This window comes from Nothoprocta perdicaria, unplaced genomic scaffold, assembly GCF_003342845.1.
Source record: "Nothoprocta perdicaria isolate Ctin4 unplaced genomic scaffold, notPer1 scaffold_133, whole genome shotgun sequence".
Classification (NCBI taxonomy): domain Eukaryota; kingdom Metazoa; phylum Chordata; class Aves; order Tinamiformes; family Tinamidae; genus Nothoprocta; species Nothoprocta perdicaria.
Window position 1 is genome coordinate 1346904 of NW_020454461.1, and position 27224 is coordinate 1374127.

Consider the following 27224-nt stretch of genomic DNA (forward strand, 5'->3'; position numbering starts at 1 on the left):
GGCCCGCGCCGCCAGCAAGGCCCGCGCGCTGCGCCCGAGCGGCGAGGCGGCGCTCCGTGGAACGCGCGCCCAGGGATTCCTCGTAGGAAGAAAAGCTCCAGAGCTYCAGCCTTAGACATAATGACTGAGTGAACTAGTACAATAATCCAGTAATAGTGCTAATTTATATATATATATTTTTTTACATTATATCCAAAGTGTGTCAACTAAGGGTGGACTTTCAGTCATTAGTGCCTTGATCCATCCTGGTCAAACCTGAAGCTGCGCCGCCTGAGATGAGGCTGCTGAGGTCCCTGTCATAAAGTCATGAGATTTCGAGTGGTATTGAAGATCTTGTTCTGTTTCATGCTCTATAGATGAATGAATAAAAGTAATTTACAGGTAAAAGTGTGAATAAAAGTAAAAAGATTAATAAAAGTGATTTGTTTATATAATTAGTAATTGTATAAGGTTTTCTTGTAGCAAGGCGTTTGGTAAGAACAGTTACATCTATCCAAGGATGTGCTCAGAAATGCAAGCTACTTCAATCAAACCGGAGAAGTGGATGTTACAAGTAAATTTGGWAGAGTTTAAGACATCTTACATGATTTAATCAGTAGGGCACACCAGAGAAGCTACGACTCTGTGTATAAAGGGCTGCTGAGGTTCGAGCTCCTGCCTCAAGGTTGAGGAGACGTGGAGCCGGTGCCAGGCACCCGGGGCCAGCTGGAGCCTTTCCTTCCTGCCTGGTTTGGGCTGTACTGAAACCCTTTACAGGGTCCTTGTTGGGTCCAAGCGGCTTCTACCCATGCCCACCCTTTCCAGTGCTCTGCCATCTACATGCTCGAATTTTCCAAAATCTGTCACAACAATCTCTCCTTGGGCTTTCCCAGAGACATGAGCCTGCATCTGCTGATGTCTGGAGTTCCTTGGCTCGAGTGTTTCAGTAATACCAGATAAAATTTCACAGAACTCAGAGGAAAAATGTACTCTCACCTATTAAATACAGATTTTGCATACAGACCTGTAACAAAAACACGTTATTGCCACAACTATACATACAGATCTCTACCTGTTTTCACTATTTTGCATGTGTGCTTGCTGTAATTTCACCCACTAACATGTTGCTCATGAAAAGTTTCACTGAAAATGTTGCTAAACCGTGAAAAGTTAAGAAAAAGACCAAACCTAGAAAAATCCAAATATATATATATGGTATTAACTAAAAATGAGAACTAATAATCAAGTTTTTTCAAAGGGCAGTCAATAATTAAGAATTGCAAGTAATGGACAAAGCAAAGAATTAATGGCAACGTAGTTCAATGGAAAATATTTCTACATCTCAAACCATCATCCTGACCTATGAGATCAGGAATTACTTGTTTCTGATTTACTCCTCCTCCTGCACCCCCCCCCCCCAAAAAAAAAAAAAAGCAACCTTTAATAAAGCTCTAAATTAAAACAGGATGATTCTGTGGTTGGAAGACATGTGGAGAAAATATATCCCATGCTAAGAGCTTTAGAGTGGTATATGGAATACTTCCAGACATCATCAAAAGGAAGCTTAAGTCAAGAAGCGGATTTATGGCACACTCTGGTAACTGCTATGCAATGTAAATTTATCTTTCAAAGAAAACGTTTCTCGGGTTAATCAGTCCAAATCCCTCTGGATTAGTGCCATTGCCTGCAGGACCCCTGCTCTTTTGCAGCGGGGCTGACAGGTAAGTGATGGCYGTGTCTTTGCACCATATTTTTACCTATGACTGTATCTATGTCATTTACCTATGACTTTGTGTCGGGGTCTTTTCTGCAACCTTTAAGTAGTGTTTTTTACCACACTTTAGTTTYGGTTTGTTTTTCCCTTTTTACATTTGGAGAAACTGAGGTGTTAGCACTTAAAAAGCTCAKTTTTTAGGGTCTTTCTGCCTGGCTGGGACCATGTGCACCTTGTACACTCGGATTTTCTTTTAGGAGAGTTTTAATTCAGAGACACATCTGAAGAACTGCACAACTTGTCCTTAAAAACCAGGCTGGGGGAGATGGGGGAGCACTTTGTGCAGCAGTGCCACAATGTACATTCGCAGACAGCACAATGCAGGCTTCAGTTTAAGCTCAAGTTTATGAGTTTCTTTTTCCCCATTTCCTTAGTTTGTCTATATATGTAGTGATATTTTCCTTTCTTTTTTTTTTTTTTTTTTTTTTTTGCCAGTGCAGAACTGTTGCCTCACTTATATTTGCTCATGTTTCCTTTTGTCTACTTTTAAATGTCTGAAATGATAGGGCTTTCTTTTTTTTTTTTTTTTTTTTTAATTGTAGTTTTGAGGGCTATATAGGAATGCAAAAACATTTTTTTTTCAGATCATGCTAGGAATTTCACTGGCAGCCTGGGCCTTCAAAAGCAGGATGTGCTTTTTGCCGATACTCAGCATCCCGAAGGACCAAAGGGGCAAGTAAAGGACAAGGGCAGCCAGGGATGCAGCTACTGCCTATTTTAAATGTAGAAAAGTAGTTGTGCAAGCTCCTGTCATCTCTGTGCTACATGCAGTTTGAACCTACAGAGGAATTTATAATTACTTTTCATAATTTGTGATAACTGGATATATATAGGTATGTATATGTATGTATGTATATCACTATAAAAAAGGGTACTGTTCCAAGGGAACCTCAAGATTAAAAAACTATTTACCGTGTAACCTGGGACTATATAAGGGGTTTACAAAAATATGAAGAAGGGGAGTGTTAAGGATTTTTCAAACACTATTTATAATATTCCTCTTAGATTTTTTTTCTAATCTTTAACTTGGCGTTTAGAAACGTCACATTAGAACTTCTACTGAGGTTTATATGATATGTGTTCAGTTCAGCCACCGCAAAAGCCTCGGATGGAGGCTGAGAGCAACGGCCCGCCCACACAASCGACCCTCCCTCCGCGCGGCCGTTAACGTGCGCGCCATCCCCACTGCGCCTGCGCAGCGCGGGGCGGGSCCCCCCCACCGCCCGCGGCCCCGCCCCCTCGCGCCGCCGCCACTTCCGGTGTCCGCGGACCGGGCAGGTGGAAGGAGCGGGTGGGGTGGCCGTTGGTGACCGTTGGTGACCGTTGGTGGCGCGCGGGGACCGTTGGGCTCCCCCCGTCCTGGGAGCGGCGGGTGAGGGGGGCCGGCTGCGCCGCAGGAGGGGCTCGGCCGTGGCTGCCGGGACTGCAGCGGTTCAGGGCGCCGCRGGGCCCAGCGGCCGGGCGAGCAGCGGCCGCCGTGCGTGGGGAGCCGGGAGGGGTTTCCTGGCAGCCGCTGCCCTCGCGTGGGGCTCCCCTCCCGTCCGGGCCTGCCGCAGCCTTTGGAGCGCTCTGTTAGTGCAAGCGGTGCCTCGCAGCGGGGCCCTGCGGCTCTGGCTCCTCCCGAGAAAGGCAAAACCGCCTTGGTGGCTCCCTGCTTTGCCTCTTGCTCGCGTCCTGAGGCAGCAGCCTTCAAGGGAAGAGCAGTTACTTTGAGAATAGTGCTGCAAGGGTTCGGAGCTCCTTAGGAGATGGTACAAAAGCACCTCTGAGAGACGACATAGGAGGTATTGAGTAAAGTAGCACTAAGTCAGGACAAGAGAAGGGTACCGAAGTGTATGAGTATGTGGGAGCTATGAAATCGGCACTTCCGAATGAGAAGTTTATGTAGGATGTCCCACAGAGTGGTGTAAAGCATGACAAAACACAGTTCAGGTAGTTAAAGCAAGATTGATGATGATGTGAAAGAAGTGTTTCGTAAATACTGCCTTCTAAGCTGTATCTTAACCTGGAACCCTATAACAAAATGGATTTTATTACAGCGCTACAGTTTTCTCATGTTGTGTACTCAGTTAAACAGGATTATGCAGATCTGCTTTGCTGGCTTAGAGAGCTGGTTACATCAATAGAGCTAGAAATAGTCAATGCGAAGTGTAGYGTAATGTAAAGTGAGAATTTCAGTATTTTAAGTTAAAGAAGATCTGCAAAATGGAGGAATGATTTGTAAGCTGTGGCAAAATTAATGCACCTATGTATTTAAAATGAGACAGTGGCAGTGGGGGAAGGTGACACCCTTAAGGAAACTGGAAAACTGGGACAGTCACTAAATATTTCARCTTTYACAGTGTTAAAAGATGTCTGTCTTGAGGCATCATATTTTAGCATCTTTATTGATATTACCACAGGAAATAGCRTTTTTCAGGTTTGAGGGTGTATTTCAACATATCCTTTTTGTTTTCAGGGAAGAAATGATTCAGCGTTTGAGCCTGAGATTTGAAAGCCTGGTCCAGTTGCACTGTGCTTGCAGACAGCTGCGTGCTCTGTCCTACAGAAGAGTTTGCAGAGCACAATGGAAGCCTGTGCCGTCCGTGTGTCCCGTACGGCCTGTTCGTCTGTACTCACAGCTCTGGCAAAGAAACACGTTAATCAGTGTTGCCTTTCCACACTACAGGCATCTAGCTACAAAGGAGGTGATTAATGGAATCCAGTAATCTCTGTTTCTGTGTGAAATTTCAAAGCACAAGGAATCATTTTGAACACTTTTATTACAAAAATGGGAGCTTTGTATGTAGTAAGCTTCTCGTGAACAGGACTCATTTATGAGTTCTGACTTTGTAAGACAAAATGTTCTTAGATATCTAGGAGTGAATCGTGACTTCCTCTCAGTTGTTTGTGTGAAGTATCTATACCCTTGACATCAGGATTCCTTCAGGGGCAGGAGAAAATGATTGTAATCCAAAAGGAAATTTGGGATGAATTTTCTTTGCTGTGAAAAGAAGTGAACAGTACCTCACACTTTAAATATTCAGTATGATGTTTAAGTCATTTGTAGTATAGATGAATTGTAATTCATTTGTAGTATAGATGAAAAGTTGTGCTTATAACATAGTGTTTCAGGTCATTGTCTTTTTAATGTTTTTATTATTTCTTCATTTATGCCAGCTATGTGTTCCTATATACATGTCTAATTCCATGTAGGAGAAGAAAAAGACCCGAAAGAAAATGCCAGTGACAAAAGGTGAAGTGGAGATAAAGCAGAAAATGACAGTTGAGGAACTTGCAAGAGCTATGGGCAAAGATGTAGGTGAGAGCCTGCTGTGTTGCATGAGATGCTCCGTAGCTGTTACTGTTCTGCTAGCTGTGAGTGCTAAAGGCAAAGATGTTCTTAGACAGTATTAGTAAGTGATGACTAGTCCCTTTCTTAGCAAGGTAGTTTGTACGTATACTGAAAGGCCTGTCGTTTCTTGCCATGTATTTCTGAGATAGGACTGTAATGATGCTCAAGTCAGGCTGTGGGTTGGATGAGTTGCAGTTTTTTCCTTTTGGGGATGAATGGAAAATAAGCTGTGAAAAGCTGTGTGGAAAAACAGTATTTTAGCATTTAATGAGGTAATTTTTTCAGTAAACCTTTCTGAATCATATCATTGTGAGTATGTAGTATAACAAGAGCTAACAGGTAAAGAAATGTATTCACAAGGTATAAATTACCTTTTAATATTGCTCAGATTTTCTTTTTTAGTATTTCTCTTGCACATTTTTTGATAGATTTGTTAATTCTCTTTATCTTTTCTTTAGATCATATTTTTGAAGCTCTGCTGTACACAGATGTTGACTTTGATTCACTAGAACCAGATTCCATCTTATATGAAGACCATATCAAGTTAGTTGTTAAAAAATCAGGAATGAAGTATAAGTCAGCAAAACTGAAAGAAGAAAAAGAAAAAGAAAATACAGATGCTGTGAAAAGGTAAAATATGAACTGCTCTTTTGGGCTTTTTTAACTATTTTTTTTTCTCTGACACTTTTTGACTCTTTCATGTATTGTGGTTTGTTTCTTGAATAATATGTAAATGATACCTGTCATGATTGTGCCCTGATAATACTTCAGAGGCAAAGTTTACCATTTTGATGTCCTTGACTGTAAAACTGATTCTCTGATTCGATTTGTTTAGGTGACTTTTTTTTTTTTTTTAAGGAAAGCTGATATTTCCTTAATTTCCTGAATTGCTGTAAGTTGCTGTACTGTGATGCAGAACTAAGTCTGAGTAGTAAGAGGGCAAACTGGGGATGTAGCTAGGATCTGTGATTATGTTTTGTGTGAGGGGAGGCAGGGCTGACCTGTACACAGGGTCTGGTAAATGGCTCTTCATGGGAATGAATGTGACTCAGTGAATGAGTTTGGTATTTACAAAGCTCGTTTTTGTGCTAATTGCAGACCTCCTGCAGACCCAGCTGTACTAACCCCGCGGCCTGCGGTTGTCACTATCCTGGGCCATGTTGATCATGGGAAAACAACTTTACTCGACAACCTACGGAAAACTCAGGTGGCATCAATGGAAGCAGGCGGCATCACACAACACATCGGTGCTTTTCTGGGTATGGTAGTTGTGTGTGTTTGGGGGTAGTGTGTTGACGTACACAGTAAAATACATAAGCATTGGGGAAAAAAAAAAAACATGCTGAATGGATGGACTGTGAAGGGTACGGTCCATACGATAGAAATAATATTTATATCGGCTCATGAAAGATCCTAGCATGCTATATACCTTTTTTTTTTTCCCCCTCTTTTTCAAACATCCTCCATCTCTGTGCCATCTCTCCTCCTAAACTCTACTTAAAATAAAAAGAAATCTTAGAGTTGTGGTGTTTGACTTGGGTTGTGTGAGAGCAAGCTATGTGATACACTGCTTTTCAAATGTACGGTGTTTGTGCTTGTTTGCAGTGCATTTGCCTTCTGGGGAAAGGATAACGTTTCTTGATACTCCTGGGCACGCAGCCTTTTCAGCTCTGCGAGCGAGGGGCACCAACGTCACCGATATCGTCATACTGGTCGTAGCAGCAGAAGATGGAGTCATGGAGCAAACCGTGGAGTCCATCCAGCATGCTAAGAACGCGGGAGGTACGGTGTTGCTCTTGGTAGTGCTTCGGTTTTAAGCGGGTGGCAAGCTCAGCACACCAAGCTAATGCACAAGGTGTGTGTTAGTGTGTGAGGCACGTGATGAATGTGTTGCAAACAGATGTCTCTTCATCCCTTGGAAGAACAGTTCATATTTTGTACTTTCGTTTGTATTTTTGTTTGTTCCTTCTTCGCAGTTCGTATGTGCAGTTGTCAGGAGTGTTGTGTTGCCCTTTCCTGACTTAATGAAATCCGTAGTGGTGGAACAGCTTTCCATTTCAAATGAGAAAACATCTCTAAGGACCTTTAACATATTGTAGCGAGCTCCTTTTCTTGGAATTTGCTACAGTTTGCCAGTTTGCTGTATTCTTTTTTTTTTTTTTTGGGTGTGCCCAGTCAGCTTGATTACTTTGTGATCTAAGGTTTGATTACTAGAACTTTAAAAAGGTGGGGGGGCACCTGAAGTAATTTTGATAGAAGTATGAAATGATTGTTTTAATTTCCAGTTACACTGAGAGCGATGTGGGAAGTTAGAGCTGCTCTGGTCTCTCTCACTGCTGTTGATCCTCTGTGCATTCAGTTTTCTTGCTGTGTGTAAGTGATGCAGGTACTGAGAACTGCTGCTACTGCCAACTCAGTTGTGTGGGTCACCAGAGAGTGCTGTGGAGTTTTTGTTATGTTGGTAACGTGTTTGTATGTTTTCTTTGTAGTTCCTCTTATCCTTGCTATTAACAAATGTGACAAACCTGAAGCTGATCCTGAAAGAGTAAAGAAGGAATTGCTGGCTCACGATGTCGTTTGTGAAGAGTTTGGAGGCGATGTTCAAGCTGTAAATATTTCTGCACTCAAGGTAAAGGTTTCGTGGAAGAAATAATCATTGTGCTCCCAGGTACCAAGTGCGTGCACACAGCCACGCTTTAACTTGGCAGTTGGCAAGTGGATGCTAAGCTTCCCAGTATCCTACTGGATGCCTGGCATTAGGGAAAGTGCTGCTGGCCATCACCAGAATACCTATTGGTGTCATGTTCTGAGACTCAGACCTTTAGTGAGCAATAATATCTCATTTCCCTTATGGAAATTTAAGTGAACATTTTTTGATTTCATCCCAGTATTGTTTCTTCAGATATTTATTTTCTGTGTAAAGTTAGTCCAAAATCAAGCTTAGTGACAATACTATACGTGAAGATAAATGTTGAAATGAAATTGTGTCATCCTAACACACTTGAAGACACAGTTTACTTGTAGACTTACAGAAAATTGATAGCTAAAAACTAAAGTGAAATCTGAACTGTAATAYATGCCTTCAGTTTTATAATGTAGTGCTAAAGGAGCCCTTTTGAAAGTGATGCAGAAGCATTTTAGGCTTATTGCTGTCTTCCTTGAAGCTCCCCTAGCATATGAATTAAATTGGGAGAGTTGGCACTAACTTTTAATCATATTTTACCAAGGCACTTTATTTATTTATTTATTTATTTATTTATTCATTCTTTGTACAGGGTGAAAATCTGATGGTATTAGCAGAGGCAACAGTTGCTTTAGCAGAAATGTTAGAACTGAAAGCGGATCCCACAGGTCTGGTAGAGGGGACTGTGATTGAATGTCGGAAAGACAAAGGAAAAGGGTAGGAAATGTGTCTTTCTTACAACTTAAATGGAGCAATTTGTAAGAATGCAGAGAGAATGTTGAGCTGGTTAATACTTCAATAYGCAGATTGAAGGTTATCCTTTGAAAATGTTCAACAAAACTTCAACAGTTTATCTGCAGTGTTTGCAACTAAAATGTTGAAGTGTTTTCGCAGCGTGAGACAGAAAAGGAGGTAGGGAAGTTACAGTCTACTTACCAAAAACTATATGACATTTTACTTTTTTAAATACTTTAAGCTTCTTTTGCAGGTTCTCTGAAAACAAGATTATTTCTACCCTCTTCTTAAAGATAAACTGAATACTGGAAAACATTTAAGAAATATGTAATGTACACACACATCTACACACCCCTCTTTTTTAACCTGTAGAAGTGTGAGCCCGAGTGAGGTGCTTTCTGGCCCAAGATAAAAAGACTGTGATTTCACTTAGCTTATGAAATCAGCCTATATTTGTAAGGTGAATATGCCAAAATCTTTATTATAACTTACAAAAATTAAAAGTATAATATGCTCCTGGGGTGTCTTGCACATCACTTCCAACATTCTCAGGATTCATTTAGCAGGATGGTAGATTGGGCCATGAGAGTATTCTTCCTCTAATCCCAAGTTTGTCTTTGCTAATCTCTGTAACTGTCAAAAAGGATGTTATTTTTATACATTATTTTTTCCCTTCTCTCCTCCCGTTCTTCGCTAGTCCAGTTACCACAGCCATCATCCAACGAGGAACTCTGAGGAAAGGCTGCGTTCTGGTTGCAGGGAGGACCTGGGCCAAAGTGCGTCTCATGTTCGATGAGAACGGCAGAGCCGTAGATGCAGCCTCTCCAGGTAYCCCGGTGGAAATCATGGGATGGAAGGAAGTCCCTTCAGCTGGAGATGAAATCCTTGAAGTGGAGTCTGAGGTACAGCAAGAACTCTTTAAGGAAGTAGCTCTTCTGCGAGTGCCGTGGTAAAGTGGATAGGCAGGAGCTGAGTAGAAATAAGTGATAGCTTTTGTTCCGAAAAAGAACCCTAAGATAATCTGACAAAAGATGAAGGCCAGGCCTGGGTGTTGATTGTAGCCTGAGCTACATGTAGTAGACTGTCAACAGGTTTATTTTTCACATGACCTCCCTATGACTTTACCTGGGAAATAATCGGTTACTTAATGGCGTTTTTATTTCTGGAATAAGAGATAATGAGATTCTGACAAAAGAATGCGCGTAACGTTTACCTTGAAATAGGTGTTTAGAGAACTGGACAGATACCGTTTGAAAGAACAAATAATATCAGAGTTATCTTTAAAATAAGACTTGAATTATGCTGCTGTTGCACAAGGAAGAAACTTGTGCTAATTTTCAGCATCCTTGTGGCAAAATCTATGGTTAAATGTGAAAGAAAATTAATAAGCCTGTAGAGAAAATATGAAAGATTGAAACTTGATTATTGTGGAGTTTTCCAGTGCTGTTTTTAAAGATAACCTTGCTGCCTCTYTCAGCAAAGGGCCCACGAGGTTGTTGCCTGGAGAAATTATGTTGAACAGCAGGAGAAGATGAAAAAGGATTCGGAAGTTATTGAAGCAAAGCAAAAGGAGCACAGGACCGAGTATGAGAAGCAGCAGCAGAAGCTGGGCCATCTCACCTGGAGGCAGAGAAAGGCAGTGCTGTACAAGGCTAACAAACATCTCATGTTTGTTAAGCCAAAAGAGAGAGTAGAGATTGACAAGAACGTGCTGTCGGTAATTGTTAAAGGTACTGTCTGTTCTGCTCCGCCGTTTTCGTGATTCTCTGCTCTAARGTGTAACTCTAAATCATTAACAAAGTTTCTGTTACCAGAAGAGCGATTAAAACCCCACTTGAACAAAATAATGTAATAATAATATTAAATGGACTATTAGATCTTTCTCCGTAGGGAGAGGGACATCAGAAAATATCCAGCAGTCAGAAGGAATATGCTTCCAGCAGGGCCAGCGCAAACGGAAAATTTCTGAGCCTAACCCCATTATCCAGCAACTTTTACCTAAAAGCCACACGAAGGCCAGTATGATAGGCACAATAAAATGTTGGGAGGGCAAAGYGGGTAGGCCGACCTGAAGCATGGGGGCATTGGGTTTGGCCACAGTTTGGCAAAATAGAGACCTGGTATGAACATGTGCAACATGTGTGAACATAGGAGATTGGGAAGTCGGAGAAGAAGAGCAGGAGTTTTGAGTAGCAGATAGTGTGTAGTTCACATTTCAAACAGTATTTGAAATTTTAAGTGTTTTTTTTCCTGGCTTGATTTAGTTGCAATTGCAACTAAACCTTATCAAGCTTGATTTAAAATCYTAAAACAACTGATGGTTTCCACATTCTACTGCCAGCCCAGGTTTCCCTGTTTCAGCACAGGTCCCAAGGCCACGTTTTCTTGAACAGCAGAACATGGCTCGTACCTGCACTGCCCTGTGCCAGTCCCTGAGGCTGAGTGTAGGTAAACAGGGGCCAGCTTTGCTTTTTCTTTCATGGCTACAGGCTGGAACTTTGCAGAGTGCAATATAAGGCAAATTAGTTGAATCTCTTCTTYGGTTTAGAGCATGGTTGTCTTAGTTTTGCCTCACAGTCTGCATTGTACACGTRGTGAATAATAGTAGTTGGAACCTATGCAAACTTGACCTGAACACAGCAGATATTGAGCAGGTGCTCCTCTTGTATTTTTTCACTTTTGCTTTTTAAAATGAACTCCTTAGAATATATTAAGGGGTCTATGTGTGTATATTAGTATATGTAAAAATGTTTGTATATATTTATATTAACTGTTGAAAATATTGTGAGGATGCTAGATATAAGAAGATTATTATTATACTACATTGCCTGGCATTTTCTGTCTTTATTCTCCTTCAGTATTAGTTTGAATTATACAAAGCAATACTGTTTATACATACAGGTGATGTGGATGGATCCGTTGAAGCTATTCTAAACATTCTGGACAGCTACGATGCTCATCATGAGTGTAAACTGGAGGTCATCCATTTTGGAATGGGAGATATCAGCGAAACTGATATAAGTCTTGCTGAAACTTTCAATGGTGAGTGCATGTTTAAATACCAATTTACGGTTGGTGCAAAATCCTTTTCTAGTGGAAGGGTAGTTAATTGTTCTGTTTTTGCTTACTTTGTAATAATTAGCATTATCTTTAATGTAAACTTCCACAAAACTTAAAAAATGTTGTCTTTAACATTGAGGACCAGTGCAGGTAGGGAAGGCTGGACAGCTAACGGATAGGAAAGCATTTGACTTTTATACAAGTAGAGAGTGCTGGAAAACTCATTGTGCTCTAGCAGAGCAGAGAAGCTAGGAAAGTGGTGAACCAGAACAAAAGAATTTCCTTTTGCTCAGGACAGTCGTTGGAAAGGTTGTATTGGTTTAGTACCCTTTCCTACCCCCTACTCAGCGTGTGCGAGGCTGTAGGCTTGTGGATTCCTTGGTGTCGGACCCAACCTCATCAACAGGTGGTGAGGATGATGTAGCTCACTTCAGCCTTGGGTTAGAGAATCAAACTGCGCTTTCAGGCCAAGGATGATAAAGGACCTTTTACTTATCATACATAGTGCCAGAGGCTCTGATGAGCTGTGCCTAAGAATTCATTTTCAGTATCTTCAGTTCTGTCACGACAGAACTTTTTATGAAAGCTTTTCTTTTGAGCCTAACTCCTTTGATTCAAGGCAAGAAGCAGTGGATGTGGTGAATGCAGTGAGCAAGAAGGACAAATGCTCCCCTTTTGAGAACATGTGTAAAATGGTTTTTCTTGTATTGGCGACTGCTGATTTAAGGCAGTGCTGCAGGTTTAACATTACAGAATAGTTGCAGCAGAATTTCACATACTCTTTGGAAAGGAATGATCTCTGTAGCCATCAGCTGCTGACTGCTTTGTTTTTCAGGTGTTGTATATGGATTCAGTGTGAAAGCCAATGAAACTATTAAAAAGCTGGCTGCTAAGAAGGGAATAAAAATTAAAATTCACAATATCATCTACCAGCTTATTGATGATGTAAAACAAGAGCTAAATAGCAGATTACCCCCATCTGTGGTGGAAAATACAATAGGTGAGTTTTCCGTGAGTGGTTTTTCCTTCTCATAGTATGGCCTTAAATTTATTCTTCAATGAAGATATTCCTACTATATTGAATATTTTGTATTCTTCTCTATCTGCTTTTTTATTTTCTTAAAGAACTTAAGTGGAGGAGTATAGCTTGGTTCTAATTAATAACAACRTGTACTTCATATACCCTTTTTTCTTTCTTTTTTTTTTTTTTCCCTTTTAGGGGAAGCTTCTGTACTCGACACCTTCTCTGTAACAGTAGGAAAAAGTAAAGTTCCAGTAGCTGGGTGCAGAGTACATAAGGGGCTGCTAGACAAAAAGATGAAATTTAAGTTAATCCGTAAGGGAGATGTTATTTGGAAAGGTAAGTACAGCTCTTACAAACCACCTATAGGCTGGTGTGTCAGTGGGGTGCATTTTTTTACTTTGACATATTTCTCTTTGTAGGTTCCTTATCATCACTGAAGCACCATAAAGCTGATGTCCAGGTAATAAAAAGTGGTATGGACTGTGGCCTAAGTTTGGACAAGGATATAGAATTCAAGGCTGGAGATGAAATTATCTGCTATGAAGAAAAAGAAGTTGAACAAACAACTTCCTGGGATCCAGGATTTTAAAATACATTTGGATACACTAAAGGACATGCATTGTTCCTGACTGGACCAATGGCCTATGAACTCTTCACATGAAGTGAATTTATAAAGCAGCTCCTCTGAAGCTATAGACCAGATATATAAATATCATTGTTGTAGTTCTAAATCTTGTCAAGCAATTGGCACTTGGGAGTATAGGATAAAGCAGAAGTATTAATTGTAAGTACTTCAAATGCACAGAACAGTCAAGTTACAAGTATCTTTTTGGTGAATATTTAAATGCAGGGGTAGCACTAGAGCTGAGTGGTATCCCTGTAATGTTGCTTTACCTTCAGTAAAGAAAGAAGGAAATGTCTCTTTGTGCATTCTCTTGCCTTTTGCTGGCCGGTCACCTACTACCCTTTCCTTTAGCTTGTAATCAGGTGTGGTCTTTAAGTCCAGCCCTAATTTCTTTAGCTCCTTTATCTCCTTATTTCTTAATTAAAACTATAGTTCTAATCTACTCCCCTCATGCAGCAGGCCCCTTTTAATGGTGCTGACAGGGTTGTTTGCTGTGCCATCGTTACCCCGTTACCTCCTTAGAAAGGAGCAAGTTTGCACAGGCAACCACCGTTTTTTTTTGTTGTTGATACTGTGAAAAGGACCTGGTCAGGCTTCAGCTTACACTACTACTAGAGAAACTTTTATGTTTGAATAGAAAGGGAGAAAACATTTTTGAAARTAAGCTTAGGGAAATGGATCCTACTATGTGTTTGCTGCTTCCTCTTAGGTTAAGTCTCACCTCAAATGGACAAATCTCATTTGACAAAATAGTATCTTAATAAACAGCCTAGAATAAGAGGACTAGAACTAGGCCCTCACTGTTCAATCATCTAGCAAACTCAAAAGGAAAATTTTTCAGCAGAAATGTCTGTTGAGTACTCTACCATTTTAATGTACTGCTGCGTGTCTTGTACATGTCTACTTGCTGCATGCAAGTCTCTTACCTAAAGCAGCTCTTTATAAAACTCAAGTTCTTGCTTCAGTTTTAGAGTCAAGAACAGAAAACCCTAGTTAGTGATCAACATTCAACACTATGTAGATTCCTCTCGTTTATCGAAGAAGAGGAAAGACGGTGGAAGGAGAAACAAGTCCTTAAACCATAAAGAATTTCAGATTTTTATTGCCAGGTATTTCACTTGTCCTCTGGTTTGTTGAAACAGTACGTGAGGCAGCACTTGCCGCAGTAGTGCCTGTCGAAGTGGCTGGCCATGAAGACACCGGCTCCGCACTCCTCGGAGGGGCACTCGCGGCGCAGGCGACTGATCTTGCCGTTCTCGTCCACCTGCCAAGGGCACACAGGGAAGGTTTCGTGTACGCTCGTCACTTACAGCACCCATGAGTTCTCAGTATTTTCTCTGGCAAAGTGGTTTTTTTGGGACACTTATTACATTGCCGGATTCCCAAAGTTTGGAAGCACAAATAGAAAGAATTGTGCCAGACTACATGAAGTCAAGTTACAAGCCCAGACCACCACCCTCAAATTTTGTAATCATTTTGTCCCTTGAGAAGATCTTTTAAATCTCCTGGCTTTACTGAGATCTACTAAGCTTTAAACAAAATTCCCCTAGGAACAGTTCTTCTTACCTTGTAATACTTGAGCACAGCAAGCTTCACCTTCTTTCTCTTATGCTTGTTCTTCTTCGGGGTCGTGTAAGACTTCTTCTTCCTCTTCTTAGCACCCCCACGCAGCCTCAGCACAAGGTGAAGGGTGGATTCCTATTGGTAAAACACAGTGTAGAGATTCAGAATTGCTTCTCAAGCCCAGACTAGCATTCCTGCAAGCTGCTGCTTCTACTTACATGAAGTATTTAAGTAACAGATTTTAAAGCTTCTCTAGTTGGCTGGAACTTGAAAATTGCTACCAAGTTTGCAAACGAAACGAAATGCTGTGTGCTGCAGTACTCCAAGCTCCGTTAACAGTTCGAATATGGTGAAGTCTATTGCCACTGTATTCTTTGACTCTTAATACACGTAGGACACAGCTTCATAATGCAACTCAGTCAACCTGTCAGGTACCTATTGCCAAAAAAATACCATTTCCTCCTTCCTTTTTCACCAGCAGTGCTGCTCCCAGGGCTTCCCCTTGCACTCAGTAGCTGTCACACTGTCTCCCTAAACCAACTCACCGGAGCGGGCAGTGCCAGGAGCTGACAGAAGGGAAGCAAGGGAACAGGAAGCTAATATTAAAGACAGTAACTCGTGTCCTGAGACTGCATCCTCAACTGCAGCAACTCACAGATCCAGTCTTAGCATCCCAAGCAGAATTTCCCAAGTCTGAAGCRTTACCTCAGCCTTATTAACATAGATCAGTTATGCGGCAGCACATCTTAAGCTTAACAGCAAATGTCATTTTGCTCCCCTAACAGTAGCTAACTTGTACGACTATAATATTTTATTGACCTTTTTTCTACTCACTTTTTGAATATTGTAGTCGGACAGTGTGCGCCCATCCTCTAACTGCTTACCAGCAAAAATGAGTCGCTGCTGATCAGGAGGAATCCCTAATAATGACACAAATCACGATTAAGACATGAAGTGGGCCGGGCCATCCTATCTTCATAAAAAATACACCACTCAAACGCAGGGGGAAAAAAACAGGCGCTTGGAACTTACCTTCCTTATCCTGGATCTTGGCCTTCACATTTTCTATAGTATCAGAAGACTCGACCTATTATAAAATAAAACGATAATGAGAAAGAGTAGGGGGGGGAAAAAAAAAAAGACACGCGGTTAGTGCAAATGCGGATGCAGTGCAAAAAAGCGAGTGCAACCTGCAGCATACACTACCTCCCTAGTTCAATGCAAATCGATGTCCACTCCATATACCGGTATTTAAAAGCCCCAGTGTCCGCATCTGCACAGCCGTTTAACCGGGCACCGGCCCACTCAGCAGCCGCGAAGAGCGAGGGAACCCCGAGAAAMGGCCGCAGCGGCCCCGGCGCGGCCGCGGCCCTCCCCCGCGCCTCACCTCGAGGGTGATGGTCTTCCCCGTGAGGGTCTTCACGAAGATCTGCATGGCGGGGCGGCGGGCCCGGGCACCACGCGCCGCAGCGGAGCGAGGCCTGCGCAGCGACCTGCTCGCGGAATGGCGGCTCTGCGAAAGGGCGCCGCGCCGGCCCGCACGGGGTTTCCACCCTCGGCGCGCGAGGGGCGCGGCGCCGCCGCGCGACTACGGCTCCCGGCGTGCCCCGCCGCCGCGCGCCGCGCTGCGGCCTGCTGGGAGCTGTAGTTCCCGCCCCCGTCCCCGCACGGCATCACGGGAGTCGTAGTCGGAAGGCGGGCAGGCGAGGCCGGGGGAACTGCGCTGCCCACAATGCACCGGGGCGGCGGCGCGCGCCCCGCCCCGCCCCGCCCCGCCCCGCGCGGCCGTTGTAAGGGCGTGGGCGGGCGGTGTCGCTCCCGTGTTCTCCCTCATCTCCTATACGTTGACGTATATGCGCGCACGTAGGCACGTACCTCTGCGTGCAGCTGCGTGTAGGGTAGCTGCGTGCGTGGGTGGGAAATCCCGCGAGCTGGGCACGGCTTAACGGCCCGGGCCGGCTGTGTAGGGCGGGCTTCCAGAGGAAGGCCTTTGGTTTATTTGTTTATTTAGGAGTAAATACCTTTAGAGTGGAGGAGGCTGTGGGTAGCTTAGCACAGCACTGAGCTTTACATCAACTTGGAAATAGTTTATTAGATATTTTCTTGCTTATGAGTTGACTATATCAGAGAAAGGCCTAAAGCAGCATGGGTAAAGACTGTCGCTGGAACCCGCGAGCCCGAGCTCGTGTCACTGCCCCGTTTCAGCGTTTCTAGGTCTGTCCTGGGGAAGCTGCTGCCTGCCCGGGAAGGCCCCAGGCAGCCATGGGGAGCCCGGGAAGGCCCATGGCAGCCATGGGGAGCCCGGGAAGGCCCATGGCAGCCATGGGGAGCCCAGGAACGCCTCAGGCAGCCATGGGGAGCCCAGGAACGCCTCAGGCAGCCATGGGGAGCCACGGCGCAGGGGCCGAGCGGCGCCTTCTCCTGCCTCCCATCGCCTTGGAGAAAGACAGGAGGTTCCTGGAGAGCGTACAGAGATACATAGTGAGCGAGATGGAGAAAGTGGGTTGTGCGGAGCGAGGGCCGCCTGAGGAGTGCTACGTTATATACAGAAACGCGTTTGACAAGGTAACCACGTGCCCCAGGTAAACGAGCAACGGGCAAGGCTGACAAGTGAAGGGTGCATTGGGATGAGAAGCTGYTGAACTTGGCTTGCCCATCCTGCAGGCAGAATGCTTCTTTCTCTTCTGGAAAGAAAGCTGCACTCCCTGTTCTAATAGTAACTGCCCTCTGACAAGGGTAAAAGGCTGTTGGTGAAACTCTGKAAGAACTGCTGCCCTCGCCTCTCTGGTTCTCTGCCTTTTTCAGCCACAGAGATGGGAGATGCCAAGGAGAGACGCAGAACTAAAAGCAGTGGTGGTGATGAGGGAAGTTCCTGCACAGCTAATATTCCAGATGGCTAGGAGTGGGGCTGTGCTTTTAAATGTTGAGTTGATTGTTAATTTACGCCAGTACGGCACTTGCCCCTTTGGTTTTCCACGCCTGTACGTGTCGTGGAGAGTTAGTGCCTGTTTGGATAAAGTGTCTTCTGGTGCATGGAAATGGTACCTGCAGCTGTCTAAAGAGATGATGTTTGCCTCAGTTTTATTAACATACATGGTTAATGAATCTAGAGGCAACTTGGAGCCTGCCCTTCACCATGTAAAGCTTTTCTATGCATTTATCAGTGTAAACAGTATTATTTGTTCTGGGGTCTTATTTTATTATTAGAACAGCACGATGATGCTTGATCTAAGAAGTACTGTTTTTTTTTGTTTTTTTTTTTTTCCTGCTAGTTAATTTACTCTATGTCTGTCATGCTGTCTGGAAAATTCTAGAAATCTCTTTTTTTTTTTCCTGTTAATTATCTCAGTATATCTGTGTGCGTTTACAGATAATAGAGTACGTTACTGCATACAAGAATGTCCTGATTTCAATCAAGCAGGAATATGAGGCATTTATTGCCACAGTCAAGAAGGGCCAAAACAGCGCGTTTTTCCTTCATGGAAGATTAAAAGTTCTAGCCTCGGAGCCTACAACTCTGCTGTACTACAGGAAAAGAGCAATGGAGTTGGAAGACAAGTAAGTTATCTCTGATAGCGTCTAGAGCAAAAAGTATTGTTTTGTTATATAGCTGTATTTTGTGATGAGCTTCTCAAAAGAGACAGTAACTTTGCCATGTGTAGTTTCAAACAGAATAATGTTGCCAAGTAGAGGATAGGCCTTACGGAGATCTGTAGGATGGGCAAGCCAAGTTCAACAGCTTGCCCCAATGTTCTTGCAGCCTGATGTGTAACAAGGGAAGATGAAAAAAAAATCACCAGAAACTGTTTCCTTTTTCAGGATAAATGCTATTGAGAAGAGTTCTGCAAAAATTCAGAATCTGATCCTGAGAATAAAAAGTGTAAAAAAGGTACCACCTAAAGATACACGAGGGAAAGCAATGAATTCTGCCAAGCCCATCCCAGGTAAATCTCATATCTTGAGAGTCTTAGAGGAGGAGTGGATGGAAAATATGCTGCTCCTTTGAAATAAGGACCTCCAGGAAAGATTCAGAGAGTTACAGATCTGTAAAAGTAAGATCCATATTAGACAAACGAAATAAAATGTGAAGAAATACAGAGTAAGTAGGTGCCCAGATAAATACAGTGTGTTCACAAAGGGTGAACATGATCTTTGTTGAGGGAAGTTCTGCTTTGCTGATCTGTAAGAGTCCTTTCAAAAGATTCCCATCTTCTGGGACTTCCGTAATCCAGTCTTCTGGAGTTTTCAAAAGGCTTCAGGAATGTCTTTGAAGGAAATTARACAGCCATAGGATAAGAGAGAAGGTCTTTGCCTGGATAAGTAAATATCTAAAAGATAAGAAATGGGGAGTATGAGTAAGAGGTTATGTTTTGTAATGGAGTCAGGRGATCTATACTGAGGTCCTTGGGGTGGCAAGGATGAAGAAATGCAGGAGAACCTCATGAGCACATCAGCTCAGCACTCAGCAGCAGCCAGAGAAGCTGATGAGACAAAAGGGATTGTTAGGAAACAAGGGGAGGACCAAATACAGAGGTCTAATGATGTTCTCTGTCTCTTGCTTCTTGCAGCTGAGGTGTCCAAAGGGATATGGTCGGATTGTAGTTCAAAAGAAGGGCCTGGAAGAGACTCGGAGCAGTCGRAAGCTTTTGAAAGGCGTTTTCTTTCCCCGCAGGTCTCAGTTTAGAGGAATCGCTCAACTTGGATTCTCTTTCTAAATACCTCACTCAGCTAGACAGAAGGGTGGTAGAATTGAAAAAAGAAAGGGAAATAAAATATGTCCCTTGGAAGAAAAAGATTGAATTAGAACAAGAGCTCTTGCACTTACTGACCTTACGAGACATGGCTGAAGAAAAGAGAGAAAAGCTGAAACTCAGGTACAGGTGCTTTTGTGCAATATATTCCTATTTTTACTTTAGATGTGTTCTCAAGGTTTTTTACCTCGTGCATTAAACTGAGTTCATGAATCGATTTTTAATATAGATATCCCTAATACTGTTATATAACTTGATGGATAGGATGGATGGAATGGAATACATCCTGTACTGTTCGCATACATACTTGTTTTCCTCTTTAATTATCCATAGATATACCAGAATTTTGTTAGTTTCAAATGTTATTTCTGCCTGTGCAAAATCAGCCAAGACTGTCACCTTGCAACATCTGCTCTCTCAGATCATGGAAAATAAAAAAGATGAAAGAGGTAAAATCTTTAAAAATCGAATGACAGTGTTATTAGAAATGAGAATGAGTCTCTTTAGTAATCAGCTGTATGGAATATTACATACATGGGTTTATTTCTGYCTCTGGCAACTTGCAGGACACCAGGGGTAAATTGTCTTAAGTTTCAAATGATGTGTTGAAAGGTGTGTCCTAAACAAACATCCTCTTAGGGAGATTATTTCTTAAAAATGCTTTAAAGTACTTGAAAGTGCCCTCCATTCAAACTGTGTCTTATATATTGTAAAAGATATGTATATAAATTATATAMATCTCCTGCATCCTTCCCTTCTCCTCTTTATGTTTGGTAGTGACTTCAGCTCTGATAACCACGTTATTACCTCAACAAGCTAATCCTACTGTGTTTTCTGTTTCAGCTATTGACGTCCTTAGCAAAGTGGCTGAAGATTTGCTTGAATACTTTGACAGGTAAAAAGAACATGATTGCATACCACTCTCTATTAGCAATTTACAACATTGCAGTTAATGTACTGTATTGAATGCAGTCATTCCAGGGCACACCAGGCTTTTCTGCTTTTTGTGACCCTTTTTAYAGAGGGTACTTGGAGTAAAATCCAGGAAATCCAGAGAGAAGGTCTGGCTGTTGGGTGATACAGGCAATATTGACATACCCAGAGTGATGACATCTAATGGCTGTTATCACTACTATTTGTGCCTCCTGTTTTACTTTTCTGTCCTCAGCCAACATCACTTCTTTCACCATCATCCATTTCTTTTCTCCTTCTAAATCCCTTYTGTGGCTCGCTCTCTGGTAAGACTTTACCATTGATAACTCCCTTCCAGTTCTCACTGTGGAAGCCATCCAAAGTGCTCCTAGGCAGTGAGAGAGAAGGAAGGTAACCAGATGTGTGGGGAACAAGCTACTTGCTACTTCTTAAAGGGCTTTAAATAGGTACATTTGAATCTGGTACATCTTTATTGTAGCATTCTGCAACATTTTTAGTCTTTGAGCTTCTTAACTAGATCACTATCCATCCCATCAGCCAAYCTTTTTACATATGGAAATAAATATATATACGTATGTGTGTATATATATTTACTTTTGATTTATTTCTGTAATCAATCATCTTCCTTATTTTTTAATTTGTTCTAGGTTCAGTGAATTACTTCCAAGTGTTGAGTATGATCCCAAAGCGGTTTCTGCAGCAAACTCCTCTAGAGGAATTCTCCTTAATGAAGAAACTCTGAAGAAACTTGAATGTGGGAATTGCTGCTGGGAATGCTAATGGGAAATATGTAGCTGGGTTCCTTATTAGAGGAATTTAGTTGGTATCAATGTAGTCATTCCAGTGGCTAGGAATTTGTTCCTTCTTTAGTAAATGAGAATTGTTTGTGTGGGCTTGAGATTTACACTTGACATTTTAACTGAAGATAAGTAAAGCTGTGGGGCTGTCCTTTCTCTTAGGGAATGTCCTTAACATTTGACCAAGAGATGCARAGCAGGGAAGAGTGAGCTCCCAACCATGACTTTTCTGGCTCTTGCTGTGGTACTGGGGCAGGTGATGGGTCAAGGGCAAGACTGGAATGTAAACACTAGAGTGCAGCTTTCAGAACTAATTTGGCTGATGAAAATATGACCAGCTATGAGACTTCCTTATGGGACAGTCAGAACCTTTTCAATCCTTTCAGGGCGGGTCTGGGGCTTGCAGAAGTATAAATTTCTGTTACCCTCTCTGTGTAGCGCAGGTCAGATGCAATCAGTATAAAGTTGTTTCTGCAGTTGTTCTAAAACCTGTTCTATTTCTGCTGATAAAACATGCACTTATAACAAGGACAAAAGTGCACCTGCTATTTTGAAATTCCAGTCCTTACTGTCCTCTATGTAAACACAGCCTCTTAGGACAGCCTAACTTCTTGAGTCATAAAGCAGTGTTAACTTCATTGATTTTAATGAAGCTAATTTAATTTTAGTTTCTGAAATTATATCTATTTTAGGTCTATAAATAATCAAGGTTTTTAAGTGTTCCTGATAAATGCAAAGTCATCTTTTATTAGTTTTGTTCTTCTGTCAATGTTTTAGGTTGCATTTGGAAACATAAACTTCAGTAATATTGGTGATGACAGATGCTGAAGCAGCTGAATATTTGTCCTGCTTCTGGAATGAGCCATAGGGGCACTGCTAAACTTTGCAAGATAAACATTTTCTTTCTGTGCATGTTCTGTTGGCTTTTATTCAAGCTTAAAGGCAATAACAGAGAAGTGTTGTGATAAGCTAATATTTCAAATCTGAATTACAAGTCAAATTATGAATCTATAGCAAGTTGTGATCTGTCAAAAATGCACTTATGTGCTTAGTTTCAAGGAAGCTAAATGAGAGTCTTAGTGATTYCTGTGTTGCCTATAACTTACACTATTGTAACCTTAAAAGCATGCACATTACATTTTTGTAGGTTTGGAGCATTACGTTGTAAATGCTTTGGATCACAACTTGTATCTCTGTAGAATGGGATGTGACTCTACTTTGCACAGTTGCAATAGAAATTGTAGCAATAAAATGGCAAAAACAAGGGCACTCTCAGTTAAACTCATCCTTATTGAACTGACGTTAGTAATAAATGACAAAATAGAGCTGACATTATTTTCAGTTTGTTTACAGAGAGCTTTTGTAACCTTTACAGGAGGTATTTTATTTCCAAAGAAAGAGGTAGTTGGGCCATCCCAGTATAATTCTCTATATTCTCACTAGGAAAAAAAAAAGTTTTAATTTTTTTTTTCCCTTCAAACATTTTTCTTAAATCTCTCTGTGTGCACAGAGATGCACACAGCTCTGGGATTTTCCCATTACCTGTCAATGGTAGTGTTGTCATGAGCCCTCTGCCTTGTTTGGAACAATCTTAATTTGAAGTGATTAACATAGCTCCTGAGATGACTCAGCCTCACAACAGAATATTCTCAAAAGTTTTAGTGGATATTTGCAAACAAAGATTAAAACTTAAGAAGTCTTAAATGATGGAAGTTACTTTTTTCTTTAGTGAATGACTTTTGTCTTTATCTCTCTAGCTATTGGTTGTCTTCAAGAAAGAAATAATCTTTTAATGAAGTATTTTGAGACTCTCATAAACTCAAGCAGTGCAGCTGGATTGCCCCAGATTTCAGCCTTGACTCTGGATGCAGTCAAATATGCATTGGCTGAAAAACAATTAAATATAGTTATGCACTGGGTCACCCAGCAAAGGTAGGTGGCCTTTCAGCACTGATAGGAAGGAGCGGGTTACRCCCCTCCTCCCCAGGTCATGAGGCTTTCTTTGCCTTTTCTCCCTTTAAATTAAAATCCCTCAAATCAAACCCAACCAGAAATATGTTAATGATTTTCTCTCCCATGTGCAGCCGCTGTTAAGTCTTGAAGGCACTATAAACATAGGCTAAATGAGCAATACCAAAAACATCCTCTGCAGAATATATGCTGTTTTGGTCACTGTCAGTTTTTGTTACAGTATTGCAGGCTCTGATTTTCTTTAAGCTTCTCTTATCTTGTGTTGCATTTAAGAACTATACAGAGAGAAGATTTTCACATTGTTCTGTGAGTGAAAAAAATTGCAATTGGTGGAAGACTTAATTTTTTCATTGACCGTTGCTGTCAATACTAAATCCACAGTTCTGAACACCGTTCAAAGTTGAAAACATATTTAATGAAAACATATTCAATCTGTAAAAAAAAAAAAACCCTATACCAACCCTTGACCTATATACCTCATCTACAAGAACAGCGATACAATTACACTTGAACTTTTAGAACTGATTCTCTTTCTAGAGTTTTGTTTTTGAAGAAGCTGTCAGAGATGACATTTTTCTAATACAGCATTGTATTTGCTTGAAATGGTGAAAATCCCACCCAAACAGTCTGGTTTGACTTAGCTGTAATTGTTCCCCTTCTGCTGAAAACCCTCTGAAAAGAGCAYCAGTATTCCCAACAGTTAGCCCGTATTTTGTTTCTGAATTTGGATTCTAAACCTTCTTTCATGAGGATCAAAATAGCACCTGTGTTTCTGTCCTAACCCATAAGCAGTCCAACTCCTGTGAATGCCATTACAGCGTAGTTCCTCAGCATGCTGAACTCATCATCCTTCTTAAGTTACTTCATCACACTGAAACATATTATTAAATGAATTGTTAGCAAGGAGCAGCTTCATTCTTTTGAGTTTCCTGTCTCCAGCAACATTGAAGGCTGCAGATGTTCCTCCTGCCTGCAGGGGACCAGCACTGAGCTTGGCACTAAAGGAAATGTCCCATCCTGGTCTGCTGCSTTCCCTGCGCTCACAGCTCTCGCTGTTGCAGTTGGGAATTCGAAAAGGGGAAGGAAGAGGCTACTCTCTCAGGAACAGAGTTGGGGCAGAAAGATGGACAGAAGTGCAGAAGAGCTGAAGAGATAATAACATACTAGTAATACTGGTTTATTTTATTACCTTGTCTTCTCCAGGTTGGTGTTTTCTGAGGCACTAGGCGATGTGCTGTATGACCATGGGAAGGTGGACCCGAGCAACTTGTCAAAATGCCTGGCCTTGGCTCAGATTGTGTATGAGCAGTCTGGTGCACACAAGAAGGTCGCTCTGTGCCTCTATAAGCAGGGCCAAATTTATACAGCAGTGGACTATATTCGGCAACTCGAGCACTTTTCTTTAGGTAAATACTAAGGCGTTTGTAATGTCTTTCGTGATTGTTCCGCCATGTGTTTATTTCAGGTTTAACAGTGACCGGGCTTACATAGAGGGCATTTGGAGCAAATACAGATATCCAACCTCCTTGTCATTACKTTTAACAAGCTCACTAAAATATCGCTCTGTATTTTATCATGCTGTCAACTGAGGAATGTTTTTAAGCATAGAAGTTGTATAGCACGTGTGAAATAAAGACTTTCTCCTGATGGGTATGCTTGGAAATCTCCATGATTTGCTAAGRACCCCAGGAGGAAGCAGCAGCTTGTAGGAGTACTCAGATCTACTGTYCCAAAACCAAAGGTTAATGTGGCCCTCTCTAACATGATTGAACTCATTACTTAAGYCATTGCTAGAAGGGAAAAGAAGCACTTCAGTGTGTCAAAATGAGCTCTTCAGATATTATATTACTGCAAAGTCTGCAGATACTGATAATATTGCATTAGTCTTTCATAAGTTCAGATAACTAAATAAAGTCAAGAGATTGCAGAAAGAGAGCTCAGGGAAGATGACAGTAAAGCAGATTGTAACATTTGAACCCTTCTAGGAATTTTGAGCCTTTGTTTCCACATGGTTTCTCAACCAAGTAGCATAAAAATTGACAAATGGCATTGGATATGAAAGTAGTCCTTATTTTTCCATGTGATGTAACTTATGTCTCTGAAATACAATAAGATACCCATTTGTTTTGACACCCATATATTGCAACTTTGGTTAGGGCCTTCAGAAGAATCRTGTTTGCTTGACCACATTTGTCCTAGCTGAGCTGTAGCAAGCCTGCAATTTCAAGACCATTGAAGAGATTAAGGAATGATGTTTATTTCTAAGGTTTCTATTTCCTAAGTTCTCTCCCTCTTGTGAGAAAGCATTAACTCGTGAACTTGGTCGGAATATTGGTCTGGGGCAATCCTGGGAAGAAGGAACTTGACCTTTTATTGGCCTGGGATGCGCTGTCTCTGCATAAGCAGCCTAACTGGAAAAACGAAACAATATCTTTTTTTTTCCTGCTGGCTGCATTGCAGTTTGTTCTCTCATCAGTTTTGCCCTGTGTTCATTTCTATATTCTGTTCTAATTGCGTGCCTTCTGACTATATCTTTTTCTMTATATATTCTTGCCTAGATGATAGTTCAATTAATTTATAGTTTTCTATTTGTTTATTTCCTGACCTTTTTTGTGTTTAGTTCTTTTCTAGTGTTTATTAATTTTSTTACTTTGTGAGATTTCTAAAATACTTTCTTCTTTAATCAATTAAAGAAGCTTAGATTTTAATTTTGCACCAGCTCTTCTGCTGTGTTTGGGGACAACAGAGTACAGATTGTTTGCTTCCTTTATAGTGAAGAAGCCGAGAGGTGACTATATACAAATATGTAATAATCCTGGTGTCTTATTTTTAGATGATTACTTATTTCTACTGGAAAACTGTACTGCCACTGAATTAACTTATCACCTGAGTGAAGAGTGGTTTAGAAACCCACCACTGTCATCCCTGGGGTCTACAGTGCTAGCTCTTCTTTCAGCTGATCATGGAAAGCATGGCTTCCAGCTGCTGGAGGAAATGAGCAAGAAAAGTAAGCACAGCACTACCTGAATTGCAAGCTTTTATTGCCGCRTTTTTTAAAAATATCATAGTTCTCACCTCGATTGGGAAATAACAAAACATCTTTGTATCAAGTGACAAAAAATACATAAGGAGAGATGATAATCATTTCCTGGGTTAGAAATTTTAATCCAAATCCAAGTTAAGCCTATGCATTACTTTTGATGTGGTGCTCCTGATCTATAGTGGAATTGGGAGGAAAGCTTTTTCTTCACTGTGAGACAGGTTTCATGTCCTGCATCTTTTGCAGTTCCCCCAGATACGGGGGTTACTTGCATTAAACATCAGGCCCCCTCCTGCTTGCTAAAGTCCTGCTTAATTGCCTTCAGTCCTCCTGAAAGTTCTTGTTAAGTCCTGCCTGYTAAGTCTTCATGAGAGGTTTGGGACTTGAATCTTTTTCATTATAAGAAATGCAGTTTTTCTTGCCGGTCTTTAATTTTTTTCCCTCTAAGTCTTTAATCTTAGGATTTAGTCTAGCTAGAAAAACAGTGATTTGTACACTGTACTTAATATGAATAGTAACAATGCTGTTCAGGCCAAAAGCTTGATATTTTTATGTTTGTTCTTTCTCAGATACGTTGGAGCAGATTATTCTAAATGATACAATCTGTACAGTAGAAGGTTGGAAGAAGATAGCAGACTCATGTGCAGAAAATAAACATGCAGAGTTATCTCAGCAAATCATCTCAATTATCACCTCGCAGGATGGAGTTTTTGAAASTTCGGCACTTGAAGATGAAAAAGATGCCGTGTTAATGGAGCATGTTTTCTGGTAGCCCTTTGCAACAACAGAGGGAGCTCTCACAGCAGTCAAGTGGAGAATCCTTTTAGCTCTTTGTATGAACCATAGTAAACATTAATGCTTCAGAAAAAAGGTGCTGAAAATAATTTGGCGATCGAATATTTTGTTCCTTTTCATATCTCTGTGTGTGTGTGTGTATGCATTTTGTTTAAGTGTG

General features: G+C 41.5%; 3 protein-coding genes and 1 long non-coding RNA gene across 6 annotated transcripts in view; 3 read left to right on the forward strand and 1 right to left on the reverse strand.

Annotated features, from left to right (window-relative positions):
* The window catches only part of MTIF2 (mitochondrial translational initiation factor 2), a 26104-nt gene extending 12898 nt beyond the window's left edge, over positions 1-13206 (forward strand). Inside the window, exons 1-14 of one of the 3 annotated variants that reach the window (XM_026033772.1) lie at positions 3010-3031; positions 4212-4440; positions 4949-5054; positions 5546-5717; positions 6186-6346; positions 6693-6869; positions 7577-7716; positions 8363-8487; positions 9203-9407; positions 9983-10235; positions 11407-11547; positions 12401-12565; positions 12785-12925; positions 13009-13206. In XM_026033772.1, the coding sequence (XP_025889557.1) occupies positions 4219-4440; positions 4949-5054; positions 5546-5717; positions 6186-6346; positions 6693-6869; positions 7577-7716; positions 8363-8487; positions 9203-9407; positions 9983-10235; positions 11407-11547; positions 12401-12565; positions 12785-12925; positions 13009-13178 (2178 nt within the window). In that variant the 5' untranslated portion in view covers positions 3010-3031; positions 4212-4218 and the 3' untranslated portion in view covers positions 13179-13206. Of the gene's footprint in view, positions 1-3009; positions 3032-3413; positions 3538-4211; positions 4441-4948; positions 5055-5545; positions 5718-6185; positions 6347-6692; positions 6870-7576; positions 7717-8362; positions 8488-9202; positions 9408-9982; positions 10236-11406; positions 11548-12400; positions 12566-12784; positions 12926-13008 lie in introns of those variants that run through there. The other 2 variants (XM_026033773.1, XM_026033774.1) reach the window with 2 other exon arrangements.
* A 1084-nt stretch (positions 13207-14290) lies between these two features.
* On the reverse strand, positions 14291-16290 carry RPS27A (ribosomal protein S27a). The gene is made up of 5 exons (XM_026033810.1): positions 16165-16290; positions 15810-15864; positions 15612-15697; positions 14781-14912; positions 14291-14478 (listed from the first exon to the last, which is right to left on the reverse strand). The coding sequence occupies exons 1-5, from the start codon at positions 16210-16212 to the stop codon at positions 14329-14331; spliced, it is 471 nt and encodes a 156-aa protein (XP_025889595.1). The 5' UTR covers positions 16213-16290; the 3' UTR covers positions 14291-14328.
* A 749-nt stretch (positions 16291-17039) lies between these two features.
* Positions 17040-27051, forward strand: CLHC1 (clathrin heavy chain linker domain containing 1). The gene is made up of 11 exons (XM_026033793.1): positions 17040-17342; positions 18148-18335; positions 18597-18721; positions 19450-19651; positions 19862-19977; positions 20372-20423; positions 21109-21215; positions 23001-23190; positions 24433-24635; positions 26063-26236; positions 26839-27051. The coding sequence occupies exons 1-11, from the start codon at positions 17040-17042 to the stop codon at positions 27039-27041; spliced, it is 1863 nt and encodes a 620-aa protein (XP_025889578.1). The 3' UTR covers positions 27042-27051.
* On the forward strand, positions 19893-22590 carry LOC112942814. Its single transcript, XR_003248458.1, has 3 exons — positions 19893-19977; positions 20372-20423; positions 21109-22590. It is a non-coding gene; the product is annotated as an uncharacterized LOC112942814 (long non-coding RNA).
* Positions 27052-27224: the final 173 nt, after the last annotated feature.

Bases quoted from the DNA above. Each gene is read 5' to 3' on its own strand.
- RPS27A (XM_026033810.1), bottom strand. From the start codon at position 16,212: ATGCAGATCTTCGTGAAGACCCTCACGGGGAAGACCATCACCCTCGAG. The intron at 15,865-16,164 runs GTGAGGCGCGGG...ATTTTATAATAG, and splicing joins GGAAGACCATCACCCTCGAG to GTCGAGTCTTCTGATACTAT. The intron at 14,913-15,611 runs GTGAGTAGAAAA...TTTTACCAATAG, and splicing joins CCGACTACAATATTCAAAAA to GAATCCACCCTTCACCTTGT.